General features: G+C 41.6%; 1 protein-coding gene across 1 annotated transcript in view; it reads right to left on the reverse strand.

Moving 5' to 3' along the window:
- Positions 1–847: 847 nt before the first annotated feature.
- PRKN (parkin RBR E3 ubiquitin protein ligase) overlaps positions 848–14,435 on the reverse strand; it is a 750,081-nt gene continuing 736,493 nt past the window's right edge. The window contains exons 10-12 of the mRNA XM_056853313.1: positions 13,412–13,498; positions 3,782–3,899; positions 848–992 (exon numbers count right to left, since the gene is read on the reverse strand). Of these exons, the coding sequence (XP_056709291.1) occupies positions 883–992; positions 3,782–3,899; positions 13,412–13,498 (315 nt within the window). The 3' untranslated portion in view covers positions 848–882. The remainder of the gene's footprint in view (positions 993–3,781; positions 3,900–13,411; positions 13,499–14,435) is intronic.

Consider the following 14,435-nt stretch of genomic DNA (forward strand, 5'->3'; position numbering starts at 1 on the left):
AGGATAAAGATAAACAGCCAAGTTGTTCTTGGTAGCTGCACTAAATGTTCCCAATAAAACTGCCACCACATTAAAGTAAGTGAATGCATCCTTTGCTGAATGCCAACATGCAGTTCCAGTAAATTCTTGTTATAGCTGGTATGGAAGACCATTCTGTAGGGGCTCCTAAGATACAATACCAACCACTGCTCTCATGACTGGGGTTTACAACTGAAAATTGCTTCCATGCAGAAGTACTTCTGTCTAAAGCAACTGATTTTAATGTGTTCAGTAACCCTGGAGAAACTGTACATATGATTGCATCACGTGTATTAGTAAAGGTATGAAAAGGCATACCACATAGTACCACAGAGAAGGGACCTGGTGAAATGATGTGCCAAGCCACAGACTTATAGGCTGATATGTTGAAAAAGATCAGTGTACCTAGTTTTAAACTGGCTGATATTGTATATTTCGTTATCAAGAATGCCCAATAAAATACTGACAGAGGCCAGGATTAGCAAAAAACAAGCCATGAAAGAGAAGAGGCAATGGCACAGGTGACCCGTGTTCCCAAAGTGAATATCTATAGGTTGTGCAGAAGGAGGGAAAGATGAAGTGTCACAGAAAACAGCTATTTGTCCTCTACTTTTTTCATGTCTTTGTTATATTAAGAAGCCTAGGGATCGGCTAAATGCATGGTAATGCTTTAGTATGTAGGAAGACAACAAATGATTCATATTTTGAACATGTGGGCCCTGGGGGTAATCAGGAATCTGCACCCAAAGCAAAGAGTTTAGGATCTGACCCTGGTGGAAGCAGCTATGCCTGTGCTTCTGCTTCATATAGTACCAGCATATTGTTACGTCAGCTTTTGATTGTTTACACAATGCTGCTTGGGGGTCAGTCAAACCAATGATCTCCCATGCAAGTCCGATTCCACTCCAGGCCACAGTTCCAACACCATTCAAATCTGCACTGAGGTCGTGGACACTTCATGTGCATGCATCCACCTAGAGGAAAACAACAAAAAACAAGAAATTGCCAATGAGAGGCAATTTATTGGTGAATGCTCAAACAGTAAAATAATATTTATGCTGTATATATTGATTGGTATGAACTCCTGATGCTTGGATGCTATAAACACGTTGACAGTGGGTTACGTTCCCACTGTACCCCCCGAACTCCCCTTTGTATTGTCAAATGTAGATATCTGCCTGCTGTTAATACCCATCTGTGCTCTAACATGACACGTCTGTCTGGTACTCCACTCCTACCCAGTTTCATCACTGACTGATGAGTGCAAATGATACATCCAAGATGAACACAAAGCAGGCTTATAACATTTTGTGGTGTATTGGAAACAGAAAGGTCTTTATGTTTGACAGGTCAGTCCTGAGAAAGGAAGGCAGTTTCTGCCTCTAATAGCTGACAACCTAACTGAGGTTCAAGCTGCATTTAAGGCTCAGATTTAACGGCAATAAAATTTACAGGCTAGATAAATTCAGAAATCCAGGCTTTACTAGATGTGTTTTCCCTCAAAGTAACACAAAAAGCTAAAATTCATCTTGACTGCCTTTATGCTAGGATTGCTGACTGCCCACAAATGAAACCAGCTCAGTGGGTTTCTGTGCCTTGGAGTTACAAAAATCATCTGGTGAAGTACGATGAAGAGCATCAGGACCTTCTAGTGTCCACAGATCAAAATGATTTTAAAGACATGGCACCAAGAGCTGGTAAAAACAACAGCCCTGCAATCTTCCCTTGCCATGGAACAACCTTTAGCAATGACCGCAAGTTCAGGCACAAATTAAGGCTCTGATTTTGACCTACAAATGCATGGTTATGGAGATGACTTCCAGCTCCCTGCCTGTTTGCACAAGGCTTCTCTGTGCAGTCATTTAACAATCATGCAGAGGCATTTTGCATTGTCAACACACGCACCTTCAGGCACTTACAGACTACCAATCAATCTTTACATATCAACCTTACCTCTTTGCTGAGAAACCTAAAATGATTTAGGATAGTACTGCCAACACAAAAATTGTAAAAGAAGCAAGCACAGATTGATGGTCTTTGCAGACATCCTGGAGCCAGGAGATATGGTTTTGCCATTGACTTAAAAGTTTGATCTGGAACTAGTAATTGCCATAAAGCAGAGTGTCCAGCTTATAAAACACTGGCTGCCTGTATTTTTCATAAGAGCCTTACAAACTTTATTTCAATGTTTTCAAGAACGGTGTGGTCTTTGAAGTGAGCGTGATCTAGAAATATTACTAGAAGGCATTCGGAATCCTCTTATTATTAAGGGAACTCAGCAGATTGGTGGGGCACCTGCCAGGACCCCCCAGCTGACAAGAAGATTGGAAAGCACTACCAAGTGTTTCCATCTTTGTTCCAACTTTGTGCATGCTCGGATACATGAATGGCACAACAATACATTTCAGCAGCATGATGCAGGACATGAGCTTTGGTTGCCATAGTAATCACAGTCCAGCCTTTCAGAAGGGTACTTTTCAGAAGTACAATTGTGGCCACCTTTAAAAGTGCAGAACCCAGCTGGTTCTGCTACAAACCTGGCCGTTCAGTTGCTCTCGGGTGGAGATGGCAGGTGCCACAAACTGGTGCTGCTGAAGAAGGCAGGGGGAGGGAGGGAATGAAGCCCGGGCTGGTTTGCCCGCATAGTTCTGCATCAGCAGCTGGAGTCCTTGAGCACCAGCCTCCAAATCTTGCTCAGGCACTGCTTGCCATATCAGCCTGGCTTTGCAGCTCAGCAGCAGATCACAGGTGATGACAGTGGTGGCCTGGGAGGTGGGTGGGAAGGAAGGGGAGTGAGCAGTCATCTTACTACCTGCCACCAGTGCTGATTCTCACCACTGCTCACTGCAGAAGCCTGTGAGGTAAGATGGTCTCCTCCTTACTTGCCCTGTAATGCTGAAAAACGAAGGTAGGGAGGCGCTGGCAGTGATGCGTGCAAAAACCTACACTTTGGCCTCAATGAAGCAGGAAGAAAGATGGTATAAAATGGTACCTCTGTCATACAGAGACACAGAGCAATACTTGAAGTGTCATTAACTATGCGATTTGAATCTCAGCATTACAACACTGAAGGGCTGTCCTTTCAAGTATAAGGGTTATGAGGAGAACTGCAACAGAAGAATATCTGATTTAGTTCATTGTGGACCACAGATTTGTCTTAATTTTCTTTAAAAGTGGGTTCACTTGATTTTCAGCGGTACAAATTTCCGCGATATATTCCGTAGCTCTGTTTCAATCAAAGTGTTCTAAGGATAACTTTAGATACTTAAGATACTTACTGCTTGCAGTTAGTTTCTGGGTGTTGTGTGTCACCTACTGAAATATTGGTCACCTACTGAAAGGGAAGGTTCTAGTACTGATCATTATTATTTTATCATTTCAGGATATACCTAAAACAAAAACCTAGAACCAAAAATACCATAGGCATACACGGCATGTATTCAGAAGTGGTTTTCAGCTCACAACGTTTGGCGGGGGAGGGTGGCTTATAAATATAAATATAATAATAATAATAAAGAACCACAACACAGGGACTTTGTAGGTTAACAAATCTGTCCAATTAATTTTCATATAAAGGAAATGCAAATGGCAATGCTACAGTGATCTAAAGAAATATGATATAATGTTCTGTAGCTTTCTAGAATCCTTAGCTAAGCCAGCAGGCAGATAACCTTGACTGTATTGTATCACTTAATCTTCTAAGGAAAGCTATTGCTGTGAAAGATGGTAACAGAAATGGTTGTATGTCATCCTTTGAACCTACCATCTTTCTCTACAGGTACATGGCAGCTGGGGCATGGTTTGGTTGTTCTCTTGATAGTCTCTTTGGATGCCTCTTCCCATCGAGCCTGTCTGGCTGCGTGCTGGTCAACCTCATAGCCCTGCAAAAAGAGAAGCATCTGTGAGAAGAAAATTCAGAAAAATCTGGATTTGCTTGATATATTGTGCAGCTCTGTTTAAAAAAAAAAATCTGTGCCCAAAATGGGACACATCGCTGGTTCCACCCCACTCAACTATTTTCAAGGCAAAAAGTGCAGAGTAGAAGCTTAAGAGATGTGGTCCTACCTTATTTTATGGACCTCTGTTAGTCTCTTGCCATGAAAACCCCATAAGGGGTCGCCATAAGTCGGCTGCGACTTGATGGCACTTTACACACACACAATAGTAGTTTGGAAGGTGACATGGTATAGCCTGATCTCGTCAGATCTCAGAAGCAGGGTTGGAACTTGGAAGGGAGATGACCCAGGAAGACTTGGCAGAGGAAGGCAATGGCAAACCACCTCTGCTTCTCACCTGCCTTGAAAGCCCCTTGCTGGGGTCACCATAAGTCAGCTACAACTTGACACCACTTTACACATGCAATAGTAGTTTGCTTTCCTATTCCTAATCAATGTGCCCCAAACAATATTAGACACAAAGAAATGTTGAATAAATCAACTGATCTATAAACACAGGCTCAGAGGCTGAGATAACTTGTCTAAGCACAGCTAATGTCTTTGAAAGTGCAAACCAGAGCATCATTAATTTATCTGTTTTCTACCAGCTTACTTTTGACTTTGCAGTGTTTAAAGTAAAGGACAATTTGGGTTGAAGTGCAAGGATCTTTTTTGTCCTCCATCTTCCAACTGAAAAGCTGGTCCAAGAGGACGTGCATGAAGAAAAAGCCACACAGCCCAGGGGGTGTAGTGAGGAGGGGAAACTGGGAAAAATCATTCCCATTTTCCTTTTCCACCAGCACAATAAGCATCAGTAGTGAAAAATGGGAGTGATTTCATCTGGCTTCACAGCAGGGCTTTCTGTCCACTTAGCTCCCATGCATCAGTTTTTGGGAGGTCTCAGGGGTTGCTGTAGGAAGGGGAAGGCAAGATAGATAAGCAACAGCAAGCAATTTTTCTGCTGGTGCGTAGCTGGATCCAACTCCTTATTTTTGGTCCACAATGTACCATTTTGTTCCATTTTTTCCTTCTTACTATCACTTAATCCCGCCAATGTGTCATCCTTAAATGTTAAGGCAACCAGCCTTTGCTCCTTGTTTCCATCTTTCCACCTTTAAAATCGAACTGCAAGTACAACCCTTTCAGAATTTGCCATCTACCTACTCCCATACAAACTTACCTGACTATTATGATCATCTTCAGAGCCCTCTTTCAGGTGCCCTCATCATCTGGGATTAGGCAGGTGGCAACCCAAGAAAGAGCCTTCTATAGGGTTGCCAGGTATCCCCTGGCAATGGGTGGGGCATGGGAGAGAATGTACTGTCAGCAAACTGAGGCCTATGCTTCTGACACCAGCGATGCATCAATGTCACTTCTGGCATGCCCTGGAAGTGATGTCATCACATCGCCAGAGATGTGGAATGCTCTAGTATTTGGGCAAAAACTCTATGGTAGAAGGCATTTTTACCATAGAGTTTGTACCAAACTACCAGAGTGTCCCCATGTTGCCTGTGACATGATGACGTCACTTCTGGTGAGTGCCAGAAATGACATCAGTGCATTGCGGCCAACAGAGACCTAGGCCTCAGTTTGCTGCTGGTAAGTCCCCCTGCTGACTGGGTGAATGGTGCCAGGGGGAGGGCCCCCAAAGCGGGGGATCCCCTACCCCCAGTGGGGGTCTGGCAACTGTAGCCTTGTGAGACTGTGAGGGAAACACAAGCTAGAAGACACTTTAGACCAGTGGTTCCCAACCTTTTTTTGACCAGGGACCACTAGGACTTTTTTGTTCGGTGCAGGGACCCCAAGGTTCAAAATAAAAATTCCGAGAATTTGAAAATAAACTTTAATCATAACTTTTAGTTAAACATTAAACTTAGAATAATATTTGAATATATATTTTTATAATAGAGAACTTTAAATTGAAAATATTAATTTATTATGGGTTTAGAACTTTGTTTTGCGGACCTTAATTTAGTTCTCGCGGACCCCTGGGGGTCCATGGACCCCTGGTTGGGAACCAGTGCTTTAGACAGTAATAGTATGTAGGATTTAATCATGGTTGTTCATATCCTATTCTACTTCCCTCCTAAAACAAATCTAATTCTGCACTGAAAAATCTATAGATTCCAGACTTGCTTGTTTCATACTAGTTTGTCCAGATTCTGAAAATTGGGGATGTTGTAGCATTTACAATTTTTCGATGAACGCTATTCCCTGATTGCTGGAATTATGTGAAGACACTGCCTTCCAATATATGTTTACATCAATGAAGGTTAGGTACTTACTTAAAAATAATTGAAAAACCCTGATATTATCAGGAACCCTGGATTCCAGATTCCATCTAGAATTCTGCATGCAGAAAATGGCAGGAGAGCTAGGTACTACCCTAGTCTAATTTTGATGTAAGGCAGGAAGTTACTTTTTCACTATTCTGTGAATTTGTATATAGCACATTATTTGTCCAGCACATTATTTAAATTTGTTATTTATTGGCACCACACATTATTTGTACACCATAGCATATTATCTGCACACAGCACATTATTAGATCTTCTTTACCTTCTGGGCTCTTTCAATTTCAATTTGATGTTGTCATGCTGAGCCAGAAGATAAGTATCATTCAAATAAAAAGGTTATCAGATGTCCTTTCATTCTCTTTATCCATATTCATTTGATTCCTTATCAAATGAATTAGTACTACTACAAATTAACCAGTACTACTAGTTCCTTATCAAATGAATCAGTGCTACTAATTCACAGTAGAATCAAGAACTGTGTTGCTCCCACGTGCTTCTCTTTTTTTTTTAGTGTACAAAACATGGTATGGGACATACACATATATACTCGTATGTAGGTATAATCTGACATTGTCAAGGAGCTGAATAAAGCTCTACTTAAGAAAGTAATGTTACAATGAAAAGACCTTCTCTAACCAGGGTCTAAACTTTCCAACAAGTCTTCCCAGATTATGATGAGTCAAAAAGGGCAAGAGTCCAGTAGCACCTTAAAGACTAACAAAAATATTTTCTGGTAGGGTATGAGCTTTCGTGAGCCACAGCTCACTTCTTCAGATACAGCTAGAATGTGAATCCAACGGCTCTACTTAAAGACCGTTGGATTCACATTCTAGCTGTATCTGAAGAAGTGAGCTGTGGCTCACGAAAGCTCATACCCTATCCGGAAAATATTTTTGTTAGTCTTTAAGGTGCTACTGGACTCTTGCCCTTTTTGACTACTGCAAACAGACTACCCACTGCAGATTATGATGAGTACATGAAGTTATTGTCCCTCAACATGACCTATTATTATACCTTTTGTCAACAAGTTTGTGGTTCCACTTCCTGTACTTGGTATTAGTCAGCAGCAGTTAAGGTAATTTTGGTTTCTGATGAAACATAAATGCATTCTCATGAAAAAATATTCTTAAGATAACTAACTTCTATGAGTGTCCAAATCCAACCCAAGAGTGACCCCTGACATTATTTATCTAGACAGAGCTTCTTCTTTAAAAAACTGATTATCAATTATTAAAATATCTCAAGTGACTGCATAGCCCTAACTTACAGACTTCTAGTATAGTGCTGGTGGCGGCATGAAAATCATCTGGACAGAGAGAATGAAGCATATCAGAGCCAAAGCATTTAAAACCTCATGAGTATACAGAAAAGACTATTTAACAAGGCAGAAACGCAAACATTTTGCTATAATCACTGCTAGATTTGTTTAATTTCTGCATTCATGCTTTCTCTTTAACAGCCCCAAACCCCTTATAAATAAAAATAGGCATTGTCTATAGGGTTGCCAACCTCCAGGTGATGGCTGGAGATCTTCCGCTATTACAACTGATCTCCAGCCGATAAAGATCAGTTCACCTGGAGAAAATGGCTACTTTGGCAATTGGACAATATGGCATTGAAGTCCCTCCCCTCCCAACCCAGAGCTGGCAACCCTAATTGTCTATCATTTTGCCCTATATGTGGAATATGGTATAGTGGTAGATTCACATGTGGGCCAATGAAATGGCTCAATCAGGGGAGCAATCAAGGAAACATGGCATTCACATTGGACATCCAGTGCTGAAGCGACGTTATCTCCATGCTGGAAATAAGTGTGGCTATGACATCCCTCTGCATCATGAAGGCCAGCATCACCACTTCAGAGATGTACAAATAGGGTTGCCAACCTCCAGGTACTAGCTGGAGATCTCTTGCTATTACAACTGATCTCCAGCCGCTAGAGCCCAGTTGACCTGGAGAAAATGGCTGCTTTGAAAACTGGATTCTATGGCACTGAAGTCCCTCCCCTCCCCAAACCCTGCCCTCCTCAGGCTCCGCCCCAAAAATCTCCATGTATTTCCCAACCCGGAGCTGGCAACCCTGCATACGAATCAGGCCCATTGCTCCAAGTCACCAGTAAGCAGCTTCCTCTTCCTGTTCTTTTCTTGACATGGAAAATACTGGCTCATATAGCAAAAGTGACCACTACATACACAGCCTCATGCAAATTCCTTCTCTTTCCTCTCTCATCTACCTGTTCTTCCCCAATACAGCAGATTTGTTCCTTTACTCTATTGACTTCTTCCAGTGTCATTTCCTCACATTACATCGTGTCTTCACAATAACAATGGAAACCAATCAGCAAGAACAGAGAAAGACTCTCTTCACGCCATTTTAATATGTTGCCGCTTGCTCAGTTCTACAGCGATTGTGCAATATGATGTTAGCAAAACCAGTTAAGTCAACTGTTTTTTTTTTTTTTTTGTACCCACAAAGAAGTAAACACATTTCTTTCCCAAGCAATGCAATTCACATATTTTGGGAAAGCTTGTCACAAGATTCCACACTGAAAACAGATTTTGAAATGGTGGCTAACTGCTCTGTTAAAAGGTAAAGGTCCCCTGTGCAAGCACAGGGTCATTCTTGACCCATGGGGTGACGTCACATCTCGACGTTTCCAAGGCAGACTTTGTTTGTGGGGTGGTTTGCCAGTGCCTTCCCCAGTCATCTTCCCTTTACCCCCAGCAAGCTGGGTACTCATTTCACCGACCTCGTAAGGATGGAAGGCTGAGTCAACCTTGAGCCGGCTATCTGAAACCAACTTCTGTTGGGATTGAACTCAGGTTGTGAGCAGAGCTTGGACTGCAGTACTGCAGCTTACCACTCTGCGCCATGGGGCTCCTAAACTGCTCTGTATTGCTAGGCTTTCACCCCTTGACATACCTGCGGCAAATACAGATGACTGAGATTACACAGCTGTTGCTCAGATAACAGGAAGAATGGCTTGAGAAGTAACAACTATTCATGATCCACTCACCATCTTGTGGTGACAGCAACAGTTGCAAGCTTTGAAAATGGTAGAGGCTTGAGCTTTACGGTTTCATCATTAGTCTGATAAAGTTTATTGTTTGTGGCCGAAGGCTATCACAATCTATCATGCAAATCATTAAAATAACAATAAAATAACATTGAAATAACTTTAAAACAATCTGACCCCCAAGAGGCTACTAATTAAATTGGGTAAATTCCCTGATTAAAATCAGCTTTAGCTCGGATTTTCTTGGCTGCTAAAGCAAAGAGTGAAACTTTGTTGGAAACATCAGGATTGGCGTCTGATAGGAGAAAGAGCAGCTTCTCTGGATCTGGAAAATTATTTAGGCCCTTTAGGAATGCTCCGAGAAATTTAGATCTGGGCTCTGTGTAAAGAGGACAGAATAAGGTGTAATGAATTAGGCCCCCTGGAGGGGCTCCACAAATACATAGGTGAGAGGCCCCTGGTGTTGGGGAGTACCGTCCCACTATCAACGCCGTCGGCATGGTTTGAAACCAGAGGGAGGGAAAAGCTATTCTGAGGTTATGGAAGGGGATACTGACCAGGTATGAAGCTCTGACATGATCCCTTTTAAACGGTTTAAACCATGGTGAGAATTTGGACTGGGAGATTGACTGCCTGTCTGATGCAAGTGTCCTCATTAGTGTTTCCAGGAAATGATTTGTGATCTGACAGCTCATTGTGTCTTCTCCCAGACAGCACGTACTTGATTCATGCTACAGTAAAATAAACATTACGGGATTTGTAAGGGAAATGTTTAAAGTCTGTGCCAAAAAACAAAAGTGACATAGAGTAACATTGGCCAACGTTTTTGCTCTCTAATGTTAACATATGAGACTGTTGAGGATCACCTAACTAGGACCATCTGTTCTCCACCAACTTTCCTGCTATTAAATGACTACACACGCAATGACATAACACACAGGCAGTCTACTCCACAGTGTGTAATGTCAGAGGTTTTTGGAAGGTGGAGTGGGGTGGAGAAATGGCAACATTAAATAACACCTCATCGTTTTACACAAACACTATATTATCTCCTCCCGTATTTGCCTGATTTATGTATTTGCTTCAGAAACACGGCACCCAGATCAATACGGACGCGTGTTTAACCACGTTTATCCGAATCCCGTCCTTTCGATGTCAAGTTTAAGTGCTCCCCTCCAAACAATCGTTTAGCCACTCCGGGGCTGCGAGAGTGTGCCCCGATTAAAGAATTGAAATTCATAGGTAAAACTTTGTTCTGAAACCAACCATTTAGAATTTTAAAGCCTAAAACCAGAATGTTAACTGGGGCCCAACTAGGAGCCAATGAAAACATCAGATTAATGTTAAATGCTAATACAAGCAGGTTAGCAAACATGTGGGAGATAAGGGAGATGCAGCACACATTATATACCTCTAAAAGGCTTTATGACGAGCTACTTCACCAAAGCCTTGCGAGTAAGCTTAGCACACTGGTTCCCAACCGGGGGTCCATGGACCCCCAGGGGTCCGCGAGAACTAAATTAAGGTCCGCGAAACAAAGTTATAAACCCATAATAAATTAATATTTTCAATTAAAAGTTCTTTATTATAAAAATATATATTCAAATATTATTCTAAGTTTAATGTTTAACTAACAGTTATGATTAAAGTTTGTTTTCAAATTCTCAGAATTTTTATTTTGAACCTTGGGGTCCCTGCACCGAACAAAAAAGTCCTAGTGGTCCCTGGTCAAAAAAAGGTTGGGAACCACTGGCTTAGCAGTATCTCTGCTGCGTCTTCTATAGGATTTTCAGCTCTGGGTTGGGAAATACTTGGAGATTTTGGGGGTGGAGTCTGAGGAGGGCAGGGTTTGGGAAGGGGAGGGACCTCAGCAGGGTATAATGCCATGGAGTCCACCCTCCAAAGCAGCCACTTTCTCCAGGGGAACTGATCTTAGTTGTCTGGAGAGCAATTGTAATCGAGGGATCACCAGGTGCTACCTGGAGGTTGGTAACCCTATCTTTTGGCAGTGTACAAGGGAAGGACCCCAGCTACCTTCTATCACATATATTTGAAATAAGCTTTAAACGGCTTTTCTTTTAGATGAGTTGGCAAACTGTGTAAAAAGGGATGGAGTACTTAAGGTGATTTTACTGCTGCTACTGCTACTATTACTACTATTATTACCCATCACTACCACCACCACCAAAAACAATAATGATGAGTTTAAGGACTCTTGAAATATATGAGCAGACGAGCCCTTGACTAGAAAGGTTTTTGACACTGTTTGGGTAACTAGCTTACAAAGGGCACTTCTTATACATAATTTGTGGCAGATCATCCATATCAAAATATCTCCTATCCACAGGCAATAAACAATAGAAAACTAACACTTTGAAATGTTGTAGAATTTAAAACATCTAATTAAAAACATTTAAGACAGGTTCAATGATTTTATGAAAAGCCCTTTAAAATTATTGCATTTAATTCCTTGGTTAAAATTAATAATTCCTTCAAGGAGTATGAGAGTCCCCTATACATCGTTTCTTTAGTATCACAGTGCCACCATGTGGCAAAAATTCATACCAAATGAACAAAGGACACCTTTCAAATAACAGGAAGGGAAAGGGCATTGAATATTAAAAGCCTGCCCATAAATGTGTTTGTATGTGTGTGCCGTATAATCCACAACTGAGTACATATACAGTCCTCATGAATTCGAAGTCATTGAAGACCAACAAATGTGATACTGAAGAAAGCTTAGTAGTTGTATTTCTATAATCCCATAAGGGGAGCTGGATGTGCAAACAGGTTTCTGCTTGGGCAGCAGATAGTGTGCATTCACACCTCAGATTACTGTGCCCATCAAAGCACTATTGAGCGTGCCAAATACATCTTTTGAATAGGGTGAGGAAGGAAATGCACACCCATATCTGGAGCCACTATGACTACTTGTACACAGCTAGAGCTGGATCTAAGCTCTTATAATATAACAAAGATTCAATAGTTTATGTATATACAGAGTCCAAAGTACCACAAATGCCATTTCTCATGTTCTCTTAATTCAGGACCAAGTCTAAATGAATCAAATGTCACCGTTGTATATAGATCTATTCATGGCAAAATTGTAGGAAATGCCAATATGAAGGTCACTGACCACAGGTATCATATTGGTCAACACCAAAATTAGAAGCAACGGAAGTTGGTTTCAGGTAGCCGGCTCAAGGTTGGCTCAGCCTTCCATCCTTCTGAGGTCGGTCAAATGAGTACCCAGCTTGCTGGGGGTAAAGGGAAGATGACTGGGGAAGGCACTGGCAAACCACCCCACAAACAAAAGTCTGCCTAGGAAACGTCGAGATGTGACATCACCCCATGGGTCAGGAATGACCCAGTGCTTGCACAGGGGACCTTTACCTTTAGAATAGGGCAACTCTGATCCCCTTTTTAAGTGAACTATCCAGAAAAGCAGCCAGAATTGGGGAAAGCTGCTACGCAAGAACTTCCTATGTTCCCTGTCTCACTGCGACATCTACAGCTGGCATTACAGTTTGGGTGGCCTTAACCCTAAACCTCTGCTGCTGGCTCTGTCTCCTACAGATCCCTTTCCTAGAATTACGCAAGTACAGGCAGACCTCGGGAGATACTGCAGGTTCAGTTCCAGACCACTGCAATAAAGTGACTATCGCAAAAAAGCGAGTCATACGAATTTTTTTGGTTTCCCAGTGTACATACAAGTTGTGTTTACGCTATACTGTAGCCTATTACGTGTGCAATAGCATTATGTCTAAAAATGTACATACCTTAATGAAATAAATAGTTTGTTGCTAAAAATGTGACACAGAGACAAAAACAGAGCGCATGCAGTTGGAAAAATGATGCCGATAGACTCGTTCAACGCAAGGTTGCCACAAACCTTCAATTTGTAAAATAATAATAATAATAATAAAAATGCAATATCTGCAAAGTGCAATAAGGCGAAGCGCAAGGAAACGAGGTACGCCTGTACACCCCTCTTTCCAAGTGTGTCACCTTTCAGGGACGTCTGCCACACCATTTGAGAATCTTTGCCACAGTAGTTTCCCCTCTGGATTATCATTACACAAATGTTACTCTTGCTGGGTCAGACCTATTTTGCTATGAGGTGCTACAGATGTGGAGTTCTGTACCTTCAGTGCTGTCGCGCCTTGTGTTTCAAGGAGGGTGCTACATTCTCCATCATGGTATTCTTCTCTGCATTCACGACAGAAGACAAACTGCGAGAAGAAAGTGACAAGACAAATACACATTAAGGGTGGAGCTATGATATTATAGCCATAGAGGGAATGTCTGCCAGATAATCCATTGTCTTACTCACACCATTACTTCTCCTTAATCTTTTCCAATCATGAATATCATTACTCTGCCTTCTCATTAAAACAATTCCATCTTTTTTGCATAATTGTCCAATATATAATAACTTCTAGTCTAGTGCTCTTTGTGGAAGTCCTTTAGGAATGACTGCACTGTTGCTGGTTAGGATGTTGCAGGTTTGACCCCGGTGCTGTTGAGCCAATTACCACACACCACGGGGGTGAAAGGGAAAAAGTTTATTTATGTGATCACACAAGTAGATGCCCCCTTCCTCTAGTTCCAAAGGCCAAGAGAGAACCACACTGTTACACACAATCACAAACTATATAACGCCGATAAAGACCAGTTCACCTGGAGAAAATGGCCGCTTTGGCAATTGGACTCTATGACTAGGGTTGCCAACCTCCAGGTACTGATCTGTAATTGTGCAACCCTAAGGAAATAATCTCAGTACACAGCCACCAATCTGTTCACTTTTAAGTATATTCTTTCTCAAAGTATTTTCTTAATTTTAAACTTTTAACTTGTCATAACAACATGTACAACAACGAAGTTATAAGTTCTGAGTACAAATAGATTTACCATGAAGCTTCACTATACAATAACACTACACAATAAGGCTGCCGGCGTTTGGACTTTCCCGAGGGGTACTCATCATTGTTAAAAGGTTCTGATAAGTGTTATTGTATAGTGAAGCTTCACGGTAAATCTATTTGTACTCAGAACTTATAACTTCGTTGTTGCACAAGTTGTTATGACAAGTTAAAGGTTTCAAATTAAGAAAATACTTTGAGAAAGAATATATTTAAAAGTGAACAGATTGGTGGCTGTGTACCGAGA

This window comes from Euleptes europaea, chromosome 7 (assembly GCF_029931775.1).
Source record: "Euleptes europaea isolate rEulEur1 chromosome 7, rEulEur1.hap1, whole genome shotgun sequence".
NCBI lineage: Eukaryota > Metazoa > Chordata > Lepidosauria > Squamata > Sphaerodactylidae > Euleptes > Euleptes europaea.